This window comes from Theropithecus gelada, chromosome 10 (assembly GCF_003255815.1).
Source record: "Theropithecus gelada isolate Dixy chromosome 10, Tgel_1.0, whole genome shotgun sequence".
Classification (NCBI taxonomy): Eukaryota; Metazoa; Chordata; class Mammalia; order Primates; family Cercopithecidae; genus Theropithecus; species Theropithecus gelada.
The window spans coordinates 27,786,106-27,812,923 of NC_037678.1; the positions used below are offsets into that span (position 1 = coordinate 27,786,106).

General features: G+C 40.6%; 1 protein-coding gene across 5 annotated transcripts in view; it reads right to left on the reverse strand.

Annotated features, from left to right (window-relative positions):
- Positions 1–26,818, reverse strand: part of SPECC1L (sperm antigen with calponin homology and coiled-coil domains 1 like) — a 147,349-nt gene that overhangs the window by 89,226 nt on the left and 31,305 nt on the right. For 4 of the 5 annotated variants that reach the window (XM_025400632.1, XM_025400630.1, XM_025400629.1 and 1 more), the window contains 4 exons: positions 19,668–19,857; positions 10,873–11,026; positions 4,051–5,681; positions 2,548–2,755 (listed from right to left, as the gene is read on the reverse strand). In XM_025400632.1, the coding sequence (XP_025256417.1) occupies positions 2,548–2,755; positions 4,051–5,681; positions 10,873–11,026; positions 19,668–19,820 (2,146 nt within the window). In that variant the 5' untranslated portion in view covers positions 19,821–19,857. The remainder of the gene's footprint in view (positions 1–2,547; positions 2,756–4,050; positions 5,682–10,872; positions 11,027–19,667; positions 19,858–26,818) is intronic. The other variant, XM_025400633.1, reaches the window with a different exon arrangement.

Below are 26,818 nucleotides of genomic sequence, written 5' to 3' on the forward strand. Positions count from 1 at the left end.
CTTGATCTCCTGACCTCGTGATCCGCCCGTCTCGGCCTCCCAAAGTGCTGGGATTACAGGCTTGAGCCACCGCGCCCGGCCGTGAAATAATAATTATTACAAATAAATAATAATGCTGTATTTTCTAAAGCTGGATGAGAAATAAATGAGATAAAACATTGGTGGCAGCGGCAATTCTGGTAGCCAGTAGTTAACTTACTCTCATTCATTGCCCCAAAACTGTGTAACAGTCAGGTCTTGTGAAATAAAAAGGTTCAAAATTTACTCTTTAATTCTACAAATGTGTCATATGTACCAACTTTGTACCAGGCTTTTTTCTAAGTGCTTAAGATGTAAAGGAAACAAAAAAGATATAATCTTCATCCTCTTAGAGACAGAAAGGCTAGTCTTGTGTTGAGACAACAAAGGTAGATGACTTCATAAGCAAAAGATTAAACTTTAAAGCCTGTCTCATATATAAGCTACTTCAGACTCAATCTGCAAACTAAGGGTCAAATAGGCCATCTAATCTGGTTTAGGTAAAGCAGACACCAAGCTGAGTAGGCGAGTCTAATGCCCTGATCCTTATCTCTGGAGGCAAGCATGGCTCTGGAATCAGCATGGGAACTTGGTTCCTTGAGACCTCACACATAGACAAATTCAGGGTTTTGTACATAGATGAGGAGTAAGGATAGAAGCTGAAAAATTTCTAATGTTGAAAACACTAAGAGTTACACCTTTCATTTACATTGTATCCATTTATATGCAAGAAATATTTCATAATCAAAACAGGCAGTCAGGAGTGGTGGCTCAGGCCTGTAATATCTGCCGATCACCTGAGGTCAGGAGTTCGAGACCAGCCCGGCCAACGTGGTGAAACCCTGTCTCTACTAAAAATAAAAAATTAGCCGGCTGTGGTGGCAGGTGCCTGTAATCCCAGCTACGCAGGAGGCTGAGGCAGGAGAATTGCTTGAACCCAGAGGGCAGAGGCTGCAGTGAGCCAAGATGGTGCCATTGCACTCCAGCCTGGGCAAGAAAAGTGAAACTCCATCTCAAAAAAGTAAACAAGCAACAAAAAACAGGCAAGCAAACAAAAAATATTAGGAGCATAATTTCTCTTGAAATGTGCTAAAACTTGTTTTCTTTTTCTTGTCACAAAGGATATGACACATCTACTTATTATTAAACATAATATACACAAGACAAATGACAGCAAATCTCAGGACAGTTCACTTTTAACATTTGGCATTCTGATTCTCAGGTGACATTTTAGGCTACATGATCATCTTAGACTGATCGTAAATCCTCAAGTTGCATTCATTCTTTTGCTCTTTTTCTCTTTATTGACCTTTTCATTCATGGGCACAGAATTCACATAATCAGTGTTCTTTAAAAGGTGTTTTTCTGCCCCCTGGCACTACATTTTTATTATTGTCACCTCTTATAAATAAATAAATCCTTTTAAATAAAAGGGAAGGTGGCAGCCAGTGGAAATATTCAGACAGAATAAAGTGCACTAAAAGTGTCTGTAGGGATTTGATTTAAACTTTACAATCTTTACAATCATGTCTATATTTTTACTTCTGAAACAGAATGTATTTTTTTTTCCTGGAAACAAAGGAATTTGTGCTTAAGTTCTTGTTGTGAAGACTAGTTTGCAAAACTGCCATCTACCATGATTTGTGGTCACACAAGAAAGCAGCATTACTCTTCGACTCTCGAATCTCTAATGGCAGTTTTCTTCCTCTTCAGTGTTCCTCCTGTGAGAGACACTGCCATCTACTGTCTTCAACTCAAAAGCAACACTGAAGTCTACCAAGGAAAAGAACTACTACTATGATCTTCCTATTTTTAAATTACAAATTATAATTCAATTTTTACAAAGTTATTTTTATTCTAGAGATCAGGCAAACTGCTATTCTCAATGTTATTAGACCAATTTTGTTCTGATCAACTCTGGGCACTGCCCTACCCATTTAACAATGGGTTCATAACCTTTGAGTCCCATTATTGATTATGAACCCCATTACTCTCTGACAAAAAATAATCCATTCTCGCTCTGGTTATATCCCATCAATCATGCTGATATTGCCAGGCAGCTACCATGGACACAGGATCAATCTGTGACTTCTTCTTTTCTGTTTTGAGATAGAGTCTCACTCTGTTGCCCAGGCTTGAATGCACTGGCACAATCTCAGCTCACTGCAGCCTCCGCCTCCTGGGTTCAAGCCATCCTCTCACCTCAGCCTCCCAAGTAGCTGGGATTACAGGCACCTGCCATCACACCCAGCTAATGTTTGTATTTTCAGTAGATACGGGGTTTCACCATGTTGGCCAGGCTGGTCTCAAACTCCTGAACTCAAGTGATCTGCCTGCCTTGGCCTCCCAAGGTGCTGGGATTACAGGCGTGAGCCACTGCACCCGGCCTGGTTCAGTGTTGAACTCTCAAAGTGCTGGAATTACAGGCACGAGCCACCGTGCCTAGCCCTATTTTATTACTAAATGCAAATTATCCCCACATGTTTAAAAGAGTAAGATAAAAAAGAATGAAAAGTTCTTATCACTTACTCTCTAAATCAGAAATAATGAGGTTGTCATGAAGTTTCACAGCACGATGTTGTTCTACTTCATCTTCAAGTTCAAAGATGGTTTCTTTCATGTCACTCCTTTCTGTTTCTTTTTCATCCAGGTCTGATCTTAATTTTTCTAACGTCATATTCAAATCTTCAATTTGTTTCTTAGCTTCTTCTTGGAAGGCTCGGTATTCATCCTCTACCTATATAAAATTGATGATGCAGATTTAGAAAAGTTAAGAGTTGTTCTAAGGTAAGTTCCAGAATTGAGGTACACACAGTTTCTAAGGGGAACTAAGTGTGAGGCACTATGGATAAACTAAAACAACCTGTATAGTAACTGTTAAAAAGTATGAAAAAGCACTCCATGGTAAGATTTTATATAATACGCTTAAACATAAACTGTTGCTGTAACACTGACTGAAATTATATTGATGTATCATTGAACTTAATCAGATTATTTACAAGGAGACTGGAAATTTTCATTTCTCCAAAGTTTGGACTGAAAGCATGTACGTTTGATGAATAACATGTTGTCCTAACAAAAATGGTGTCATATTTGTGACGGTAGCAGTATCAAACTGAAAAAGGGAAAAACAATGCTCAAATAGTGTTTTTACAAAAGTATTATATTAGTTCACAGTAGCCTCTCAACATACATGTGCCAAGAAATAATACAAATCTCCTAAACTGTAACTTTAAAAGTGATCACTAAAAAAACCCTAAAACCTAAATTATTTACATTTTGGCCAAAGATATATTAAAATTTATTTAAAAATCATTGCACTAAAATAACAAACAAATAAAATGTAAGCTCGAATAACTAGATAACTCATGGAAATAAACAGTTCATCAGCAACCACATGGGGTACAGATCCCTGGCCAGAATGCCAGCGGCACTGGGTAGCAGTTCCAACTGAGTCCTCACTATTATGCTGCATGCATGTAAAACAAGGGGCTGGACGGATAATCGCTAAGGTCCCTGCCAGCAATAAATCACAGGCCTCTGAGAAACAGGAGCCTCTATATGCCAAAAATATTTTTTAACTCTCAACAGATTTCTATTTGAAAAACTATTTCTATAGCAGGAGAAGAGGAAATATGCACTGCTGATGCTACAGACTGGAATACTGACTCTCCACCTATAGTACACCAGAACAGATTCGAGATGAGGTAGGGGGAGGTAAAATTTCACAACCCACTCCATAGGCATACTCAGAACTAGGGACAAATTCTGGTTTTAGCTGTAATACCAGCCACATCCTCTAACAGGCAGGATAATAGAAACAAAATACAAGTGAGAGAAAGTGACATTATCTTAAGAATACTTTTCACTGTATTCCAATAAAAGGAAACCATTCTCAAGTTTTAAAAATATCAGCTTTATAAAAAAGCTAATAACACACCAAACCAAACCAGTGACCCTGGTTCTCAGTAAATACTGTGCATGGCAGCTGCCTAATGCTGTCCGGAACATTTTAATTTATTTAAACAATACCTTAGCAATGGCATCCTGTAATCGATTGGCATCATTTCGGGTATGAGCCAGATCTTCCTGCAAGCTACTAGCCAAAGTCTCTGCTTTTTCTTTGTCCAGCCTGACACTCTCCAGGAGGTCCTGAATATCAGATTTGTCTCCAGAGTTATGGATAGAATACAGCTCTGCTACTTTCTGCTTTTCATTCTCCAGCTGGGCCTTCAGGCGATTCATCTCTATCTGGTCACTGGCCACGGTGGCTTTGTACTCCTCTAACGTGGCTGCCAAGGCTGCTTTTCCTTTCTGCTCAGACTCAATAATTCGCTCCATATGGTGACTGCGTTCTTTGAGTGCTCCTATCATTTCTTGAGCTTCCTTGTTGTCCTGTTCTGCCATTTTCAAAGTATTGCTTAAATGCTGCTGGACACCAAGAAGCTGCTCCCGTTCAAAACGGGCATTCTCAGCGAGGTCCATGTAACGTTGCTCTAATTCCATATAGCGCCCACTTTTTACATCTTCATCTATGACATAAGAAATGTGATGCTCATCTAGAAGAGAGCGGAAGTATTCAATCTGTCGACTAAAGTGTTCCAACTTATCGCTCTGCTGACATAAAGACTCCATCAGAATAACCTTCTCTTCTCCAAGCCTTTCGTTTTCACTATTCAGTTCTTGGGTAATCTGCTGTAAATCAGCTAGCTCTTGCAGGGTTGCCTGGAGTTCCTCACTTGTACTGTGTTGGTTCTCTTCCATCTGGTGTATCCGTTCAGTCAGGCAAGCCACCGACACTTCACTGGCGTTCCCGCTGCTCCCCTTCCGGGAGCGCTCTATGCTGGGGATGCCTTCCGACTCTGAGGAGGATGGTGCATCCAGTGCATCATCACTCGATGTGAGGGGCTGGTAGACCTCACTGCACTCGCTGTCTAGATTGTCCATGGAGTTACTGTGCTGATGGTCCATTAGTGTATTTTCATCCTGACTCAAGAGATCCTCCACTGAGCCAGGGGCAGAGCCTTCCACTGAAGAAGTCAGAGTTCCTCCTCCATCGCTCTGGTTACCAGGGGTGATTTCTGGGCTCAGGGACTGATAGCCAAACAGTTTTTCAGAATTGTCTAACCTCTGCTCTAGGGAAAAGCCCAATGCATTCAACCTGTCCTTTAACATTCTGTTTTCATTTTTCAGCTGGTTGAGTTCTTCACGGATGGCAGTATTCTGTTCCTGCAACTGCAATAAAGTGGACTCCACATCAGTCGGCTGGTGAGCCATAATGGTTTCCTTCTCAGATTTTTCATCACCCTCAGAATGGTCCTCACTAATGCCCAGCTGGGCACGCATGTCTCGCAGTTCATTTCTCAAATGTAAAATTTCTACGTCTTTAGTTTTTGCCAGTGTGAGAAGATCCTTCACTTTGGCCTCCAAAGCAGCTCTGTCACTGATCTGATTGTCTGATTTAGACTTGCTCATACGAACGTCACATTCTGTAGCAGTTCGACTGCGGGAACGTTTGGCCAATGCCACGTCATTAGCTCCCTGACCTGCAGAAGGTAGTTTTTTGCTCTGGTTTAATCGGGTACGTTCACGTAATCTTTCTCTAGTAGAACTGGATTCTTTATTACCTGTAGAAGTGCTCCGCTTGGTTGAAGAAGCTGTGCCTATGTGTTTAATACAAAAAATGTAAGGCAAAAATGTTAGCAATAAAAGGCTACATAGAATATACAGTTCCTGCCCCAGGTGTAATGAGATGAAATCCAGGATTTACACAATGATTTAGATATACAATAATCTTGCCTTAGAGTCTGTTACTTTAAAGTTCAATGTCTTCAAAACCAGATCATTCATCTTTTAATTATCAAGGAGAAATAAGTTATACACTTTATTTTATATTTTTTTAAAAGAGCAAATTTTAAGGAATGTGAATTACATCTCATAAAGCTGATATTTAAATGATATATATTAACTTGAATCCAGAAGCAGGGTTTTAACCAGTTGGCCAGAGGCATAATATTCTAGGGCAAGACAGGCGAAGATGACTCCAGGATTAGCCAGTTGGTGGTAAACTAACTGTACACAGATAGTGAAGGGAGATCACAGGTGGGCAAGAAGGGAAAAGCAGTCTGTGGGCAAACGAAAAATCTAAGCTACCTACAAGAAACACAAAAACTTTACTCTGACCAAAGTAAATGTGAAAAAGTTTTCACATCATAAAATGCCACATAAATAATAACAACTATAACAACAGCTAACACATACCTAGCACTTGGTTATACAAATACATTAACACTTCACATACATTAACTTATATAAGTCTCATTAAACACTTGAGGTAGGTACTATTATCGCCTTGTTTTACAGATAAAGAAACTCAGACACAGACATTAAGTAATTTGCCAACATCTCACAGGTAATAAATAGATGAGCCAAAATTCAAACCTAGGCAGTCTGGTTCCAGAATTTGTACCTTAACCAGTATGTTACACTGTCTCTCTAAATGTAAAAAACAACAAAGCACTAATGTTAAATAATGATGATGTGTCAATCAAATCTATGTGAATCACATGATTACTTAACTACTAAAATTTTAAACCTGTGAAAACTGACACAATCATTTATTTAATACGAAAAGAACAAGAAGTTTTCTTTTTTTGTTTTTTGAGATGGAGTCTCTGTCACCCAGGCTGCGGTGCAGTGGAGCGATTTCGGCTCACTGCAACCTCTGCCTCCCAGGTTCAAGCAATTCTCCTTCCTCGGCCTCCCAAGTAGCTGGGATTACAGGTGTGTGCCACCATGTCTGGTTAATTTTTTTGTATTTTTAGTAGAGACAGGGTTTTACCACGTTGGCCAGGCTGGTCTCAAACTCCTGACCTCAAATGATCTGCCCACCTCGGCCTCCCAAAGTACTGGGATTACAGGCGTGAGCCACTGCACCTGGCCCAGGAATATGTTTAGATACCTGTAAATACTTAAGAAATAATGAATTTTTATGCTAAAAAATAAGATCCACATCTACTCAATAAGTATTTTTAAAGACCCTGTTGGTTCATTAGGTGGTGGGATCCAGGCTGTAGAGGTAACAGGGAGCAAATGATCTCCATGGATATAGGGAGATAGCCACTAACAGAATAGGTGTACAGGAGGGTGCAGAATTCAGGCTGGCCAGAAGATAGATAAGGAGAGGAAGCAGAAGTGAACACGGCACACAGAAAGAAAAAGTACAGTCACACAGTTAACGGAAGCTGCTGGGGAATGTTCATACAGAGTTCTGAAAGACAGGCAGAATTCAGTGAGTCACACTAAGTCAATAAATGATCCTGAATTGGAAAGAAATGTAAGGAAAAGTGCATTTTATGAAAATCTAGAGGATACTGATATGCTTTGGCTGTGTCCCCACCCAAATCTCATCTTGAACTGTAGTTCCCATAATCCCCATGTGTTTCAGGAGGGACCTGTTGGGAGGTAATTTAATCATGGGAGCGGTTACCCTCATGCTGTTTTCATGACAGTGAGTTCTCATGATATCTGATGGTAAAGGGCTTCCCCTTCGCTTGGCTCTCATTCTTCTCCTTCCTGCCTCTATGTGGAGAAGTATGTGTTTGCTACCCCTTCCACCATAATTCTGTTTCCAGAGGCCTCGCCATCTCTGTGGACCTGTCAGTAAATTAAACCTCTTTTCTTTATAAATTACTCAGTCTGGGGCAGTTCTTTACAGCAAACTGAGAAGGGACTAATACAGATACTAAGTGGAATACTTAGGAAGAAAGCAGAGCAGCAGAGGAGGAATGTGGGCAAGTAGACCAATGAGGTAAGAGAGTCCTCCATTGAGGGGCGGCAGTAAGAACAGAGAAGAGGCAAGAAATCTGTGACAGATATCAAAGGCAAAAGTAACCAGACTGGGAGAAACAACTGCATATGGAGGCCAAAAATGGAAAAAGATGGCATAACACAGTTTGTTTGTTTTTTTTTCTGAGGCTCTGTCACCCAGGCTAGAGTGCAGTTGTGCCATCACAGCTCACAGCAACTCTACCCCCTCGGGCTCAGTTGATCCTCCCACCTTAGCCTCCCGAGTAGCTAGGACTACCGGTACACGCCACCATATCCAGCTAATTTTTGTACTTTTTTGTAGAGACGGGGTTTCACCATGTTGGACATGTTGCCCAAGCTGGTCTTGAACTCCTAGGCTCAAGTGATCTGCCCACCTTGGCCTCCCAAAGTACTGGGATTACACATATGCACCATCGCACCTGGCTGGGGTAACTTTTTTCCCCAACATTAATTCCTTTCCCTAGTTCTGTAAGTGGTACTTCATCCTTATCTAAATCAAAAATCCTTACAAAAAAGAACATTTGTTCAAGTTTGAAAGATAAAAGAAGAAAAACTCCTCTATGGATTACTGTAATGAGTAGACAGAATAATCTGAGGTAAAGACAAGTGAATTGATACACTGAAATCAAACAGTCTTAGGAAACTGTCACTGGTGGAGGTAAAGGTAGAGCAGATGAACTGAAGAATAAGGATGTTGTTATAGGCTGAACTGTGCTCCCCACACACAAAAAATTAATATGTTGAAGCCCTAACCCCAAAGCCACAAATGTGACTGCACCTGGAGACAGGATAATTAAGTTAAAGAGGTAATTAAGGTAAGATGAAGTCATTAGGGTGGGCCCTAATCCATACGACTGGTGTTCTTGTAAGAGGAGGCCATGAGGACACACACAGAGGGACGAACCAGTGAAGACACAGAGAAAGAAGCCATCTGCAAGCCAAAAAAGAGATCTCAGGAGACAGCAAATCTGCTAACACCCTCATCTCAGACTTCTAGCCTACAGATTTGAGAAAATAAATTTCTGTGGCTTAAGCCATCCAGTCTGTGGTATTTTGTTATGACATCCCCAGCAAAATAAAATAAACATACAAAGCCATACTGGGGCAGCTAATCCGGAGAGGTGATAACTGAATCCTGAGGTCAGGTAACACCAGTCAGCAAGAAACTAAGTATACAAACACATGGAATCTCTCCCAGTACAATTCTAAAGGCAGGAAACCAGAAGACACATAAATGGCAAGAGTATTTAATTTCCTTCCTACCACATCAGCTACAATGTTAAATGTGGTGATGACCCCAGGCTTGGGAGTAAAAGACCTTGCCCCACCATCAGCCTTGTGGCCTTGTCAAAACACATCCCCAATAAATATTTACTAAGCAAATAAATGCATGGCCTTTGCCAAGACACTTAAGCTTTCTCATCTCTAAAATGAGGATACTAGTTCTTTCATAGGGCTACAGTAAGGATAAAATGAAATCATGCCTGTAAATCACAAAGTAAGGACTTCAATATTCCTTCTTGTTAATCACAACTATTATCATTAACAGGGGGGCCCAATCTGAAATGGAAGGAAGAATCTGCATAAAGTCAAAGCAAAAATGAAGACAGTAGGTAATCCTGGGCTAGGAAAGTCTAATACGCACAAGAGGGGCTAAGAGCCTAAATTACGATGACAGAAAAGGATCTGATGTAATTTTTACAATTTGCCTTCATAAGCTTTATTACAAATACTTGATCTTATGTTTACTAGAAGTTTTAAAGTTCTTTTTCTATAAATGTAAGAAGTAAAATATGAGAGCATTACTCCTTGGACTGTAGGATAAATTAATTTATCAACTCCATCAAATCTAGAAACAAATACCTGTTACTGAATGAAGAAAGATGGCAGAATTAGAATGAATGGATCTAGGCACTAATCATCAGAGGCTTCTAACATAATTTAAAGAGGGACAATCAGAAACTATGTGTTTCCTGATCGATGGACACACCACCACCTATGAAGGAGTCTTGCATTTTGGTTGTTTTGTTTTCAAAATGGGGTGACGGGGACCTGAATCTGTCCCATAAGGCTCCAATGCCATTTACAATAAATACAGACAATAAAGGGTGATGGGCAAAAACATCATGGGGATATTGTGATATAAAAATCTAGATACTCAGAAACTCTATAGGTCATATGACCAGCTTTCATAAAAATTAAACTATAAAAATCAGGATAAACCCATAGATTTTAAAAAAGAAGATTTAAGAGACACATCAGCCAATTATATATGGACCTACATGAGTCCTGATCCAAACATAGACAGTAAATAAAACAAAAATACTTATAAGACTGTTGGAAATGTAAATACTCATCGAATATTCAAGTTATGATTTAAGGAATGATTATCAGTTATTTTAAGGACTGATAATGGTATTATGATTATATTTTTGAAAGAATCCTTCTCCTTGGCCAGGCACAGTGGCTCACGCCTGTAATCCCAACACTTTGGGAGGCTGAGGCAGGCAGATCACGAGGTCAGGAGTTTGAGACCAGCCTGACCAACATGATGAAACCCCATCTTTACTAAAAATACAAAAATTAGCCAGGCTTGGTGGCACATGCCTGTAATCCCAGCTACTCAGGAGACTGAGGTAGGAGAATCGCTTGAACCTGGGAGGCGGAGGTTGCAGTGAGCTGAGATCGCACCACTGCACTCCAGCCTGCATGACCAAGTAAGACTCCGTCTCAAAAAAGAATCCTTCTCTTTCCAAGATAATAAAATATTTATGGACAAAATGATATGATGTCTGGAATCTGCTTCAAAATAACAAGAGGGGAAGGTGGGTAGCAAGGAGTTACAACTGGCTGTGAGTTGATAATGGTGATGGGTATGATGAGTATATTGGGCTGAAATATCAATCCACCTACTTTTGTATGTCTAAAACTTCCTATAATCAGATGGAACACTGTAAACACCAATGCATCCTGCCTATTCAAACAAAAAAGCAGCTGAAGTCTCAGACTGAGTGTCACCCATACCTGTGCTAATCTTGGATTTGCTCTCCACGGTGGTCATGGCAGGGGCAGATGCTGAAGGTGCTGCAGATGGGCAGGTGCTTTTCTTTCCTTTAACACCATTAGTCACCGTTACCCCTCCGGCCATTCCAGCTAAAAGGTCATCACTGCTCTTGGTCTAGAAGCAACAGAAAATAAAAACAAATTTACTAGATCAAGCAAGATTAGATATTTTGAGACTCAACAAAGCTCATGACTTTTATACTGAGTTCAAGAGCCCTATTACCAAAACTTTCTAACAGGTAGTAAGCAGCACACCATACTGTGTTACAGAAACAGAACTTCTTTAGAGGTTTATAAACAATCACGTGCTTCTTTTTAAAATAATAAAATCATACATGTAATTAAAGACTTTATGGAAGCCTGCTATGTGTCCACACATGCCAGATTCAGATGATGGGGGATAGCACATGATATCTTGGGGAAGTCCTGTAATGCCACAGGAAGTGTCATCTTGCAATTTCTAGAAAGAAATATCATTGAGAGTCAAATAATCTTCATTGCTCTAAGGTGATTCCATGATGAGACCAGTATCTAAAAGAATTTATTCTGAAATTTACTTTTTTTACTTTGTAATTCTGTAGTACTCAAATTTTAGTCACAATTGAAAGGAAGTATTTTCTAAAACATGCATAATATATTAATTAAAAAACTAGAGACTTTACAGCTTGAGCAAGGGTTCTGCTGTCTAAACGATCATTATTACTTGAGAAAGACCATTTGCAATATTTATATTTTATAAAGGCAATTTTAAAAATATAAGCCTTAAAAAAAAAAACACTATAGATAATAAATTGGCTATAAATTTGTTATTCTAAAAAGTAGTGAAGAAACATTTTTACTTCTCCTAGAAATGAAGGGAACACAGAGGAGTCAAAGATATGTGGGGGAAAAAAAGAGAAAAACTACTTTTTAACAAAAGAACCCTTGGCCGGGTGCAGTGGCTCAAGCCTGTAATCCCAGCACCTTGGGAGGCCGAGGCGGGCGGATCACAAGGTCAGGAGATCGAGACCATCCTGGCTAACCCGGTGAAACCCCGTCTCTACTAAAAAATACAAAAAAACTAGTCAGGCGAGGTGGCGGGTGCCTGTAGTCCCAGCTACTCGGGAGGCTGAGGCAGGAGAATGGTGTGAACCCGGGAGGCGGAGCTTGCAGTCAGTGGAGATTGCGCCACTGCACTCCAGCCTGGGCGACAGAGAGAGACTCTGTCTCAAAAAAAAAGAACCCAAAAGTTTTCTCTCTTTGGCATGAGTTAGCCAACTGACTTACACTATCTTCAATCTGGAACCGTGCCCTCTCTCAGATAATCATGCTGAATTCATTTCTACAAGTTAAAATAGTTCTTAAGTAACTAATCTCTAAAGTCTCTTCCAGTTCTAAATGTCAGTGACTCCATATGGAGCATATTTCTGCTATTCAATTATGAAAGTTCTAATACAGTACCATTAGGTTAAAAAGAGGCAGAAAAGGCGGGGCACAGTGGCTCATGCCTGTAATCTTAGCATTTTGGGAGGCTGAGGTGAATTACTTGAGCCCAGGAGTTCAACACCAGCCTGGGCAACATAGGGAGACTCCGTCTCTACAAAAAAATTTAAAAACTAATTACCTGGGCAAAGTGGCACATGCCTGTAGTCCCAGCTACTGGGAATGTTGAAGTGAGAGGATCGCTTGAGCCCAGGAGGTCAAAGCTGCACTGAGCTGTGATCACACCACTGTACTCCAGCCTAGGCAACAGAGTGAGATCCTTTCCCCACCAACCCCCCAAAAAAGAGACAGAAAAAGGGATAAATATTTTCAATGAATTAAACAGAATTCAACTCTGGTAGTTTAGGGCTGTTACATTATGAAATCTAGAATATATAAAAAGAGAGGGAGACACTGCATTAATTTCAAGGACTGTTCATATTCTTTTTCTTTTTTTCTTCTGAGACAAAGTCTCACTCTGTCACCGAGGCTGGAGTGCACTGGCACGATCTCGGTTCACTGCAATCTCCACCTCCCGGGTACAAGCAATTCTCTCACCTCAGCCTCCTGAGTAGCTAGGACTACAGGCATGCGCCACCATGCCCAGCTAATTTTTGTATCCTTAGTAGAGATGGGATATTGCCACGTTGGCCAGGCTGGTCTCAAACTCCTGGCCTCAAGTGATCCACCCACCTTGGCCTCCCAAACTGCTGGGATTACAAGTGTGAGCTACCACGCCTAGCCTATTCATATTTTTTTTTTTTTTTTTTATTTTTTTTTTGAGACGGAGTCTCGCTCTGTTGCCCAGGCTGGAGTGCAGTGGCCGGATCTCAGCTCACTGCAAGCTCCGCCTCCCGGGTTTACGCCATTCTCCTGCCTCAGCCTCCCGAGTAGCTGGGACTACAGGCGCCCGCCACCTCGCCCGGCTAGTTTTTTTTTGTATTTTTAGTAGAGACGGGGTTTCACCATGTTAGCCAGGATGGTCTCGATCTCCTGACCTTGTGATCCGCCCGTCTCGGCCTCCCAAAGTGCTGGGATTACAGGCTTGAGCCACCGCGCCCGGCCTCATATTTTTTAAGACTTGTTTCTGTTCACAAAAACTGGCCCTCAACTATGATGCCGAAAAGTCACACAATGAAAGTCATACCACTTTCCGGCCAATTTGTCCCTCCTCTGTTAGCCAGTAAATAAACTTGACACATTCTTGTATTTTCAATCTTCTTCTATATCCTGCTAATAAAAGTAAAATTATCTTTGAACTAATTTTTCTTCCTCCATAAATTAAATATTCTTCCATTTGATAATAATTACATTGAAAACCACCCCACATTGTCATGTCTAAGTGGATGACTCATCACACTTCTCTGGTTACAATTTGCCTTTGGGCAATGACAAAATTAAATATACATAAGGGCACCAAATCACAAACTTTGCACTTGTAATAATTAAGACAGTACAGCACTGGAACAAGAATAAACTAGTGAAACAGAGTCCATAAAGAAACTGCATATTTATACACACTTGATTTATAAGCAAAGCAGCAGTGCAGAAAACAAGAATTTTCCAGAAAATGGTGCTAGGTCAAGTGTATACACAATGGGGGCAAAAATAAATGCTGAGACCTACTTCACACCATATCAAACATAAAGTCCAAGGTTTTCTATGATTTTAAATCTAAAATTGTAAAACAAAGACTTGATCATGACTACATACAAATTAAAATCTTAAAAATAAAAAACCCTCTTAATTAAAAAATGCTAAAATGTTTTGTACAACCAAAAAAATCATAAATATAATTTTAAAACATAAAAAAATGGGAAAGTATATTTGCAATATCTCACAAATAAATGGTTAAGGTCCCTAATACATACAGAATGCTTTAAAATTGAGGGGAAAAAGACCAAAAAAAGACAGAAAAATTAGAAAAATGAATGAATCACACAATCAATTTACACACACACACAGAGAGAGAGAGAAAATGATGATCAACCTAACTCATAATGAGAGAAATGCAAATTAAGCAGCACTTGTCACTTAATAGATTGGTAAACACGCTCTTTTGGGAAGAATATGGAGAAACAGGCACTCTACTTAGTAGCTGATGGGATGCACCTTGACAGTCTTATGAAAGGAATCGTGCAATATCTAACAAAGCTACACATGTATTTACCTTCTGCCTAGCAACTTCACTTCTAAGAATTTAACCTGAAGATACACCTCCAATAATACAAAAATACATATGCACATGGCTAATTATTCACTGCAGCATTGTTTTTTATTGCAAAATACTGGTACGCCTTAAAGGCCTATATACACAGGAAAGCATACGCAGTACACTTCAGTGAATGCAATGAGGTATTAAACAGCAATAAAAAGAAAGACTGCTACAAATTGGTATGGAGAGAAATTTCTAGAGTACACTAAGTGAAAAGATTAACAGAGTTCAAAAGAATATATTTTGCCACCTTTTGTGTAAAAAAGGAAGTAAAAAATGTGTATTATGCTCATTTATGCAAAAAGAAACATGAGAAGAATAAACAAAAACTAAATTGCCTGTTAACCTCTGGGGTGGGTGGGAACCACATAAGAGGGAATGGGTAAGGGGAGGGACACTTTTCTGAATATATCTTCTCATATAGTTCTAACTCATGGAGCCATGTTAGTGTTTCATATGCTTAAAATAAACAAATAAATAAAATTTAAATAAAGATAGGAAAAGCCTAAAATGGAATAGGATAGGAACAAACAGATTAAATATTTCAAATGAACAACATAACCCAAGTATTTTTTCAACACAGTAGTATTTTCACCATAAATCCTCCAACTCTCAAGCCAAAGACAAAAGTATGCAAATATTGAACTTCAGGCTAGTCGCAGAAGCTCACACCTGTAATCCCAGCACTCTGGGAGGCTGAGGTGGGCGGATCATGAGGTCAGGAGTTCAAGACCGGCCTGGCCAACATGGTGAATCCCCCGTCTCTACTAAAAATACAAAAATTAGCTGGGCATGGCAACACGTGCCTGTAATCCCAGTTACTCAGGTGAGGCAGGAGAATCGCTTGAACCTGGGAGGCAGAGGTTGCAGTGAGCTAAGATCTCACCACTGCATTCCAGTCTGGCGACACAGCTAGACTCCGTCTCAAAAAAAAAAAAAAAAAATTGAACTTCAGTTGATAAATTTGTTTTTCACAGTTGTACAGATAATTCTAAAACTATTTTCTGTACATTCTAGGGTGGAGAAAACAAGTAAATATAGGTTGTAAAAGCCAGGTGTTTCAGTGTTGGATAAATGGATTACAATTATAGGATGTGGAAAGGCTGTTATGAACCCTTTAAGTCGATGGAATTGGAAATATCAGGGTGAACTCACACATTTCAATAGATACAGATATGGAAATTGACATAGGGGGGTGTGTGTGTGTGTGTTTGGGTGTGTGTGTCCCAAAAGCAATTAACACATCTAACCTCCAGGTCTTGGTTTCTAAGTACTATCCTCCGCTAAAAGGAACAAGGCCTCCTTGAAGAAATGGCTGATTCTAGGGTTGGGACTGAAAAGGTACAAAAGTTATTGTGCCAGAAATGAAGGAAGTGCTCAAAGAGTAACAGGTACATGTCAAAAGGACACAGGAACCAGCCTGACGGGGCTCCCAGTGGACAAATCAGGGATAATCTAGGCATAAAACTAAATGATCCTAATAATTTATACCCCACTGAGTAAGAATCTATGAATTCACAATAAAATAAATGAATATATAAAACAAGGGAAAGTAAAAATTCTTTCTTGTAGCAGAATGCCAACTAATACATGTAGAAGGAATGACAGAATTAGAAAACGTACCATGTGGCAAAAATCTCAGTACTAACTGATTTGGGAAAGAACTATCCCAAAAAAAATGCTAAAACCAGGGTGAAAAGTGATTTTTCTTCTATAATATTAAAGCTGAACATAGATATACCCTATGGTCCAGTAATTTCACTCCTCGTTCTAGAACCAACACAAATGGGTGCACATGTGTATTAATACACACGTATAAAAATGTTCATAACAATTATACTCATATCCACAAAGAAGAAACTCCAAAAGTCTGCCAATAGTAGTAAAAGTCTGTCAATAGTAGAAGAGATGAACAAACTGTGGTATATTTATCCCATGGATTACTATCCAGCAATGAAAAGGAAGTGACCGCTGCTAGATACAACAGGACAGACAAGAAACCAGACACACTAAGAACACAGTGTATGACTACGTTCCTGTAAAGATCAAAAACTGGCAAAATTCATCTCTGGTGCTAAAAGTGAGAATGGTAGTTACCTTGCAGGGGGGCAGGAAGGGCAATGATTAAGCAGAGGCATGGTGGAAGTTTCTGAGGGGCACGTATGTTTTGTTTCTTGAACTAGGTGGTGACTGCAGGGTATGTTTCATTTTATGATGATTCACTAAGCTCAACACCTATGCTTTGTGGACTTTGCTGTATGTATGCTTTACTTCAACAAAAAAAGTAACAATAAAACAAAACGCAACTCTGCATTTTCCAACTTACCTTTTACCCTAAGCTACTAGCAGGCTCTCTGCTATTTTTCCCTATTTCAATTTCTGCTACAAAATTCTGTAAAGGCATGTGCATTCCCACACATAAACATCCCCCATCGGCAAGTCTAAAAACATGAAATTGATGGAGGAATAAATGTTCAGTCTACTCTATAACTGATGCAAAATGCAAATAATTTGGTACAAACCTTCCAGACACAAATACTGAAATACTACAACCAGGTACATATACTTCTCAAGGTCAAGCCGGAGTTTCACAGTCTGCATCTTTCTCTCAAATTTGAAGATTTGTTATCAAATTTTACCTTTCAAGTTTCAGAGGTGGATTGTTCATAATGTTAAACGTCTACACTGTATGACCACAAATAATCATGGAGAGTTATCAATTATAGATTCTAATTGAAGCTTATTAATTCATATCTGTAATTTTTAGAAAAAATTATCATCAGTATAATGGAAAAGTATATTACTTCAAAAGAACTAATCATGAACACCTGAATAGTAAGTGAACCCTGCAAAGTGCAGGCATGCAGGAAACCCTCTCTACATGGAAAACAATCCTCTCCACTGACTGTGACAAAGAAGAATTAAGCATACAAAGGCTGCAAGCCCAATGACACAGCTCCTGACAAAAGTGGGAATAATGTCCCCAAAACTCACTGTGAGCAGCAGTAGTGTTTTGTACTTACAAAAGCTCCAACCAGCAGTGAAGTGTTCTGGATGAAAAGCATCCTTCCCCTTAACCCTCAATCACATCTAGCCTCAAACAATACTTGAAATGAGAGAGGTGAAGAAATGCATATCCTGTCACTACAAGAAGAGAGTCATGAGAATATCATGCTGTGACAGACACACAGGTGTGGGTGTCCATAAATGAATGGGTGTGTGCACATGCTGTCTCAATAATTAAGCCAAACACTTCATTCATCTGGTTAATCATCAATGCTCCATGACAGTTAAAGGAATCCAAATTGTAGGAAGTATCTAGGTGCCAGAGAAGCACAGTAAAATTTAAAAAGTTAGAAAAATAAAATAACACTTTTAGTCTGTGGGGTCTCAAAGCCCTTCAATGTTTTCTATTGTTTCTTTTCACGATTTTCCTCTTCCTTCTGTTTTTACTTTAATCTCCATTTAACGACTTTTTCCTTCCCCTCTCTTAAGTGAAGGCAATTGCTCCACTCCAGGAAAAGTGTTGCCAAATAGCTTTACCTCTGCCCTGACCTTCCTGCTACACACACACACACACACACACACACACACACACACCCTACTTAAACAAACTTGTCAACGCAGCAGAGCCAAAGCTATGGACAGCTGGCATGTGCTGGCAAGAGTAAGTGTACAGTTTTGCTTTACAGTGGAAAAGTACTCACTGTTCAAGACCTAACTCCCAGCAACTCCAGATCCAAGACTCAGAAGATGTAACATGCCTGCTCAGTGCACATTCCATAGTAAACCTCCAAAGACACTGCCAGCCACTGGCGAAGAGGCCACAGAAGGAAGGCAGCAGTGCACATCCAATGCCAACATTTCAACCTGTTCTTCCAGTCACATAAATAACAGGTCACCTAGTCACACAGGCACTCCACGTCAGAGAGCCCCAGCAACTGAACAACCAGTTAGGTCAGAAAATGTCACCTGTCTTACATCAAAAGAGCAGCAGCATTGCCACCAACAAAATGATTCAGTGTGTTCACTGAGACAATGGAAGCTGGGCAAGGGTCTATTCCTGGTACCATCCTCCAGGTCACAGAATGATACCTAACAATTCATCAGGGCCATAGCAAGGAGAAAATCTGTGTGCATCTCCAAGCCAAAGGAATAAGCCTGGGTTGAGTTCCAACAACCTTAGAATAGAAAAACCAGCATTTCCTGTTAGATCTTTCAACACATATAAGGAAGTTCCTCATCACCTGTTCCTGGGTTCCTTCTTAAAATAATTAAGCCATGATCTATCAGGGCCCTGCCTGGAAAAAAGGATTTTGAACAGATCATGTTTCCAGTTGTGCTTGCGTACGCACACCCCTAGTCCAGCTACTAGAGAGGCTGAGGCAGGAGGATCCACTGAAACCAGGAGATCAGCCTGGGCAGCACATATCTCATCCCTTTTAAAAAAAAAATGGTAATACTAATATCTCATCTCTTTTGAAAAAAGGGTAATAATAATAATAATCATCATCATCATCATCATCATGGACCAGCTGCCAGAAGAAAAACAGCAATTTGTGGCAGTGAAGGTGAGATAGACAGGCAGATAAAAACACCTGTCTAGGGGTCACAGGACTGTCTGACTTGGCTCACATGCCCTTTTCATAAAACTTTCCCAGGCTTGAAACAATTATTTATCTACCTGAAAACTGTTCACAATGCTTTACTGCTCTCCCAGGGTATCTGACATTCTCCCTGGGTATTTTCATTAATCATGTTTATGCCTTGCCTCCATCCTTTTCTCCACAAGCTCCCTGAAGGCAGAGTGTACCTCCAGCTCACACAATTACAGCATCCTGCACAAGGCAGGTGTTTAATTATTGTTTCATGAACAAGCCTATTGTCTGGTTTCATTCAAAAAGACAGACCAAAAACACCAATTACGTCCACCCCACTGTAAGCTCTCTTCAAAGGCCAAGTGTTCCCAGCACCAGAAGAGGGCACACCCATAAGAATGCTCATTTAATATATTAAACGTCATATTTAAATTCAGTCCTCCAAAAACCCATCATGTATTCAAACATCACCACATGAATACCTTTGACAATGATGCTGCTGTTCCAGGTTTTACAAGTTTGCCTCCCGTAGAAGCTGAAGAGCTGTTTTCAGGTTTAACTTTTTCTGCTGTTTGCGTTTTACTTATTCCAGACACTTTAGGCACTGAGCCAACACTCCTGCTTGCTTTCTTCATTCTGGGCTGCCTCTTCGTGATGCATTTACAAGCAAATCTGTGGGAAAAAATGGCATTACACTGAGAACGTAACTGGAAGAAAGCTCTTTAGAAATTTGTTTTCAAAGAATTTTACCATATGATAAAACTGTTTGAAGGCTAGATGTCACTACAGAAAAGTTGAAAAACTCTTTTTTTTTTTGAGACGGAGCCTCGCTCTGTCACCCAGGCTGGAGTGCAGTGGTGTGATCTCAGCTCACTGCAATCTCTGCCTCCCGGTTTCATGCCATTCTCCTGTCTCAGCCTCCCCAGTAGCTGGGGCTACAGGTGCCCACCACCTCATCTGGCTAATTTTTTGTATATTTAGTAGAGACGGGGTTTCACCATGTTAGCCAGGATGGTCTCGCTCTCCTGACCTTGTGATCCGCCCGCCTTGGCCTCCCAAAGTGCTGGGATTACAGGTGTGAGCCACCATGCCCAGCTGAAAACTTCTTAGATATACAAATCAGAACACACCTTATTTAAGGCTTTATTCTTGAATATTACTATTTTGAAGTTATTTTGTACATTCTAGCTCATTTAGTAAAAAGAATGTCCTAGATCTCTAACAGAAATGACTAAATATAACACAGTGTAGATTATCTTCAGCATTTAATAAAGCAATAATCATCCTGGCATTTCAGAATTAGCCATTTGCAGGTATCTAAAAGTGATCATACTTTCCAAATTATCCAGCAAAGTCCTAATTTCAAATATTTGCTGTAATATCCCATATAAGTCAGCAGAATATCTCAGAAATCTCAAAATTCAGGGTCTAAACCTACTTCCAAGTATACCTCTCTCATCAAGAGGCAGCAGGGAAATTCTTTTTTTTGAGACAGCCTTACTTCAGGCTGGAGAGCAGATGGTGCAATCACAGGTCACTGCAGCCTCGACTTGCTGGACTCAGGTGCTTCTCCCACCTCAGCCTCTCAAGTAGCTGGGATTACAGGCATGCACCACCAAGCCTAGCTAATTTTTTGTAGAGATGGGGTTTTGCCATGTTACACAGGCTGGTCTCGAAGTCCTGGGCTCAAGCGATCCTCCTGCCTTGGCCTCCCAAAGTGTTGGGATTACAGGCATGAGGCAGTGTGCCCAGCCAGAAATTCTTTCTCAAAACATCAGCCCCAATATTGGTTCAGAAAACAAAACCATTCTATATACTTGGAAGAAATATGGCAACAGTTTTCCTCCACCTAAGTGGTACATACTTGATTTCACAGCTAAGAGGACTTGAAATAACACTGGCAACACACAAAGCTGAAGCCAGATAAGCTCTTAAATACGCATTTGTTAACTGAACTAGAAAAAGCAGTCTCTGTAATAATGTTTAGAAAGATATCTTGGATCATTTTGGGTGAGTAATAAAATTATAAAAAATGAGAGCCTATTCTGAATGTAAGGTTTATGTATGATGACTCTGATAAACCATATTGAGCATAAAAAGAAGTTGGTCTATTTTATGAGGATTTCTATACACTAATAAAAAGGAAATAACCTTTTGGCAAAGGCTCATTCCAATGACTTTACTGAATGTTCTACCTAGACTGTGCTTGAGCACTCTAGATTTATTTTGCCTTTACATAAAACAATCTGTATCAACTGGTTTGGTGGGAGGATAGTGAGACAGCATGAAGGGGGCTGTGCTCTACCCTCAACACGGTAAGGCCTTGGAGAAAAAGAATGCTGCCACTAACCTCAATCAAAATACAACAAACCCTCAGAGATGCTCCTGTAGCTTTTCCCCAACTTCCTAGTTATCCCTTACAGAAAATGATGCATATGGTAATGATCAAATTATCTATCTACTCTTAACCCTTTTGCTTTCTACTTTCCTAATCCAGTTGAGTAATCTGCCCAGGGTCCCTCTAGTTCAGCTCTCTCATCTATTTCCTACCCCATTCCAGGGGATACTGAAAATGACCAAGAGAGATTCAAGCAGCATCCGTTGACAGGTATAACATACAGTTATACTGATCCCTGCTAACCAGTAACATATGCTTTTCTCACCTACTAAAATGAAAGAATTAGATTGGATGCATTCACTAACTCAAGGTACTGTAGAAAAACCAAATCAAATTATTAAGAACCTTTCCTTCAACTTCTCACTATTTACTCAACTTCTCACTATTTATTTATTTATTTATTTATTTATTTATTTATTTATTTTAGACAGAGTTTCGCTGTCACCCAGGGTGGTGTGCCGGGGTGCGATCTCAGCTCAGTGCAGCCTTTGCCTCCTAGGCTGAGCCTCCCACCTCAGCCTCCCAAGCTAGCTGGGACTACAGGCATGTGCTACCACACCTGGCTACGTTTTTGTATTTTTAGTAAAGACAGGGTTTTACCAGGTTGCCCAGGTTGGTTTTGAACTCCTGGGTTCAGGTGATTTGCCCCACTCAGCCTCCCAAAATGCTGGGATTACAGGTGTGAGCCACTGCACCTAGACAACTTCTCACTTTTTAGCTTCTCTTCTGTAAGTCTTATGTCGTGTAAATGGCTCCCCAAACTTTTTTCTTCTCACCTTTCTACCAACTTCCATGCCTGCACTCCTTTCTACTGTACCACTCAGATGCTCAACCATTCTCAGCCTACCCTTCCAGCCTCTGTCAAATTAACATTTTCAACCAGGCATGCGTGGTAGCTCACACCTACAATCCCAGCATTTTGGGAGGCCAAGGCGGATGGATCATTTTAAGTCAGGAGACCAGCCTGGCTAACATGATGAAACCCCGTCTTTACTAAAAATACAAAAAATTAGCCAGGCGTGGTGGGGGGCGCCTGTAGTCTCAGCTACTCAGGAGGCTGAGAGAGGAGAATGGTATGAACCCGGGAGGTGGAGTTTGCAGTGAGCCGAGATCACGCCACTGCACTCCAGCCTGGGTGACAGAGCAAGACTCTGTCTCAAAAAATAAAAATAAAAATAAAATACAAAAATTAACTGGTGTGGTGGCGCACACCAGTAATTGCAGATGCTCAGGTAACTGAAGCATGAGAATCACTTGAACCCAGGAGGCTGAGGTTGCAGTGAGCAAAGATTGTGCCACTGCAACTCCAGCCCAGGCAACAGAGTGAGACTCTGTCTCAAAAAAGAAAAAGAAAAAAACATTAACATTTTTTAGACCAGCACTGTCTAATAGAACTTCCTAGTCAGGCATGGTAGGACACACCTATAGCCCCAGATAATTGTGAGGCTGAGGTGGAAGGACTGCTCGGGGCCCCAGAGTTCGAGGCTGCAGTGAGCTAGAATCATATCACTGCACTACAGCCTGGGTGACAGACTCTGTCTCTAAAAAAAAAAAAAAAAAAAGGCCAGGGCAGTGGCTTACACTTGTAATCCCAGCACTTTGGGAGGCTGAGGCGGGTGGATCACGAGGTCAAGGGATTAAGACCATCCTGGCCAACGTGGTGAAACCCCGTCTCCATTAAAAATACAAAAATTAGCTGGGAGTGGTGGCACACACCTGTAGTCCCAGCTATTTGGGAGGCTGAGGCAGGAGAATCGCTTGAACCTGGGAGGTGGAGGTTGCAGTGAGCCAAAATCGTACCACTGCACTTCCAGCCTGGCAACAGAGTGAGACTCCATCTTAAAAAAAAAAAAAAGAAAAAAAGAAAAGGAAAAAGGGGAAGGGAAGGGGAGGGGAGGACAAGCGCAGTGGCTCACACCTTCTGAGGCAAAAGCAGGAGGATCACTTGGGGTTAGGAGTTCAAGACCAGCCTGGGCAATATAGTGAAATCTCTTCTACAAAATATCAAACAAACAAAAAAAATTAGCCAGGTGTAAGTGGCATGCACCTGTAGTCCTAGCTACTCAGGAGGCCAGGCAGGAGAATCCCTTGACCCCAGGCGTTAAAGGTTACAGTGAGCTATGATGTTGCCACTGCACTCCAGCCTGGGCAACAAGAGAAAGACTCTAACGCGGTGGCTCACACCTGTAATCCCAGCACTTTGGGAAGCCGAGGCGGGCGGATCACGAGGTCAGGAGATCGAGACCATTCTGGCTAACACAGTGAAACCCCGTCTCTGCTAAAAAATGCAAAAAATTAGCCGGGCGTGGCGGCGGGCACCTGTAGTCCCAGCTACTCGGGAGGCTGAGGCAGGAGAATGGCGTGAACCCGGGAGGTAGAGCTTGCAGTGAGCTGAGATCGCGCCACTGCACTCCAGCCTGGGCGACTGAGCGAGACTCCGTCTCAAAAAAAAAAAAAAGAAAAAAAAACTTCCTGCAATAATGCACATGTTATATGTATCTATCTATACTAATGGTAGCCTCTAGCCACTTGTGGCTACTAAACACTTAACAATGTAGCTAGCGTGACTGAATAACTGAACTTTGTTTGTTTGTTTGTTTGTTTTTGAGACTGAGTCTCTTTCTGTCACCATGCAGTGGCTTAATCTCGGCTCACTGCAACTTATGCCTCCCAGGTTCAAGCAATTCTCCTGTCTCAGATTCCTGAGTAGCTGGAACTACAGGTGCACACCACCAAGCTCAACTAATTTTGTATTTTTAGTAGAGACAGTTTCACCATGTTGGCCAGACTGGCCTCGAACTCCTGACCTCAGGTGATCTGCCCGCCTCAGCCTCCCAAAGTGCTGGGATTACAGGTGTGAGCCACCACACTCGACCAAGAACCAAATTTTAAATTTTATTTAAATTTAAAGTTGCATGTGGTTGGTGGCTACCATACTGGACAATGAAATAGACTGTTACTTTCCTGCCGCTCTATCGGTCTCTGAAACAAAACCTAATTAACAAAATGTGTTATACTCATCCAATAGAATACTGTTCAGCCACAAAAAGGAACAAAATACTGATATATCTTATAATACGGGTGAACCTTGAAAGAATACAAAGATGATCCCTGAGTTACTATTTTTAAACTTTACAATGTTTCAACTTTACAATGATGTGAAAGCAATTTAGAAACCACCCTTTAGAGTACCCATACAACCATTCTGTTTTTCACTGTCAGTACTGTATTCAATAAATTACAAAAGATATTCAAAACTATTATAAAATAGGCTTTGTATTAGATGATTCTGTCTAAATGTAGACTAATGTAAGTGTTCTGACCATGTTTAAGGTATGTTAGGTATGATAAGTGCATTTTAAACTTATGACATTGTCAACTTACGAGGGGTTTACAGGATGTAACCCCATGTTAAAAAAAAGGAGCATCTATACCAAATAAAAAAGGCCACGTAAATGTCTTCTTTTGAGAAGTGTCTGTTCATACCCTTTGCCCACTTTTTGATGGGGTTGTTTTTTCCTTGTAAATCTGTTTAAGTTACTTCTAAGTTCTGGATATTAGACCTTTGTTAGACGGGTAGATTGCAAAAATTTTCTCCCATTCTGTAGGTTGCCTGTTTGCTCTGATGATAGTTTCTTTTGCTGTGTAGATCTTTAGTTTAATTAGATCCCATTTGTCAATTTTGGTTTTTGTTGCAATTGCTTTTGGTGTTTTCATCACGAAGTCTTTGCCGATGTCTATGTCCTGAATGGTACTGCCTAGGTTTTCTTGCAGGGTTTTTATGGTTTGGGGTTTTACATTTAAGTCTGTAATCCATCTTGAGTTAATTTTTTTTTTTTTTTTTTTTTTTGAGATGGAGTCTCGCTCTGTCGCCCAGGCTGGAGTGCAGTGCTGCGATCTCGGCTCACTACAAGCTCCGCCTCCCGGGTTCATGCCATTCTCCTGCCTCAGCCTCCCGAGTAGCTGGGACTACAGGCGCCCACCACGATGCCCGGCTAATTTTTTGTATTTTTAGTAGAGACGGAGTTTCACCGAGTTAGCCAGGATGGTCTTGTCTCCTGATCTTGTGATCCGCCTGCCTCAGCCTCCCAAAGTGCTGGGATTACAGGCGTGAGCCACTGCGCCCGGCCTTGAGTTAATTTTTTATAAGGTGTAAGGAAGGGGTCCAGTTTCAGTTTTCTGCATATGGCTAGCCAGTTTTCCCAGTACCATTTAATGAAGAGAAGATCCTTTCCCTATTACTTGTTTTTGTCAGGTTTGTTGAAGATCAGATGGTTGTTGATGTGTAGTGTTATTTCTGAGGTCTCTATTCTGTTCCACTGTTCTATATATCAATATCACTGATCATCAAAGAAATGCAAATCAAAACCACAATGAGAAAACATCTCATGCTAGTCAGAATTTCAATGATTAAAATCAAGAAACAATAGATGTTGGCAAGGCTGTGGAGAAACAGGAATGCTTTTACACTGTTGGTGGGAATGTAAATTAGTTCAACCATTGTGGAAGACAGTATGGTGATTCCTAAAGGATCTAGAACCAGAAATACCCCAGCAATCCCATTACTGGGTATATACTCAAAGGAATACAAATCGTTCCACTATAAAGACACACGCACACGGTATGTTTACTGCAGCACTGTTTACAATAGCAAAGACATGGAACCAACCCAAATGCCCATCAATGATAGACTGGATGAAGAAAATGTGGTACATATACAGCATGGAATACTACGCAGCCATAAGAAGGAATGAGACCATGTCCTTTGGAGGAACATGGATGAAGATGGAAGCCATCATCCTCAGCAAACACAGGAACAGAAAACCAAACACTGCATTTTCTTAGTCATAAGTGGAGTTGAACAATGAGAATACAAGGACACAGAGAAGGGAACAACACACACCAGGGCCTGCTGAGGAATGGGAAGTGAGGCGAGAGAACTTAGAGGACGGGTCAATAGGTGCAGAAAACCACCATGGCACACATATACCTACGCAACAAACTTGCATGCTCTGCTCATGTATCCTGTTTTTTTTTTTGTTTTTTTGTTTTTTTTTTTAAATAAAGAACAAAAAAACAGGAAGGCCACAAAGGACCATGTATTATATGATTCCATTTATACAAGTTATCTAGCAGAAACAAATCCATAGAGATAAAAAGAATATTAGTGATTACCAGTGGTTGGGGTAGGGAGTATAGAGGCTGGCTATTAGTGGATACAGGGTTTCTTTTTGG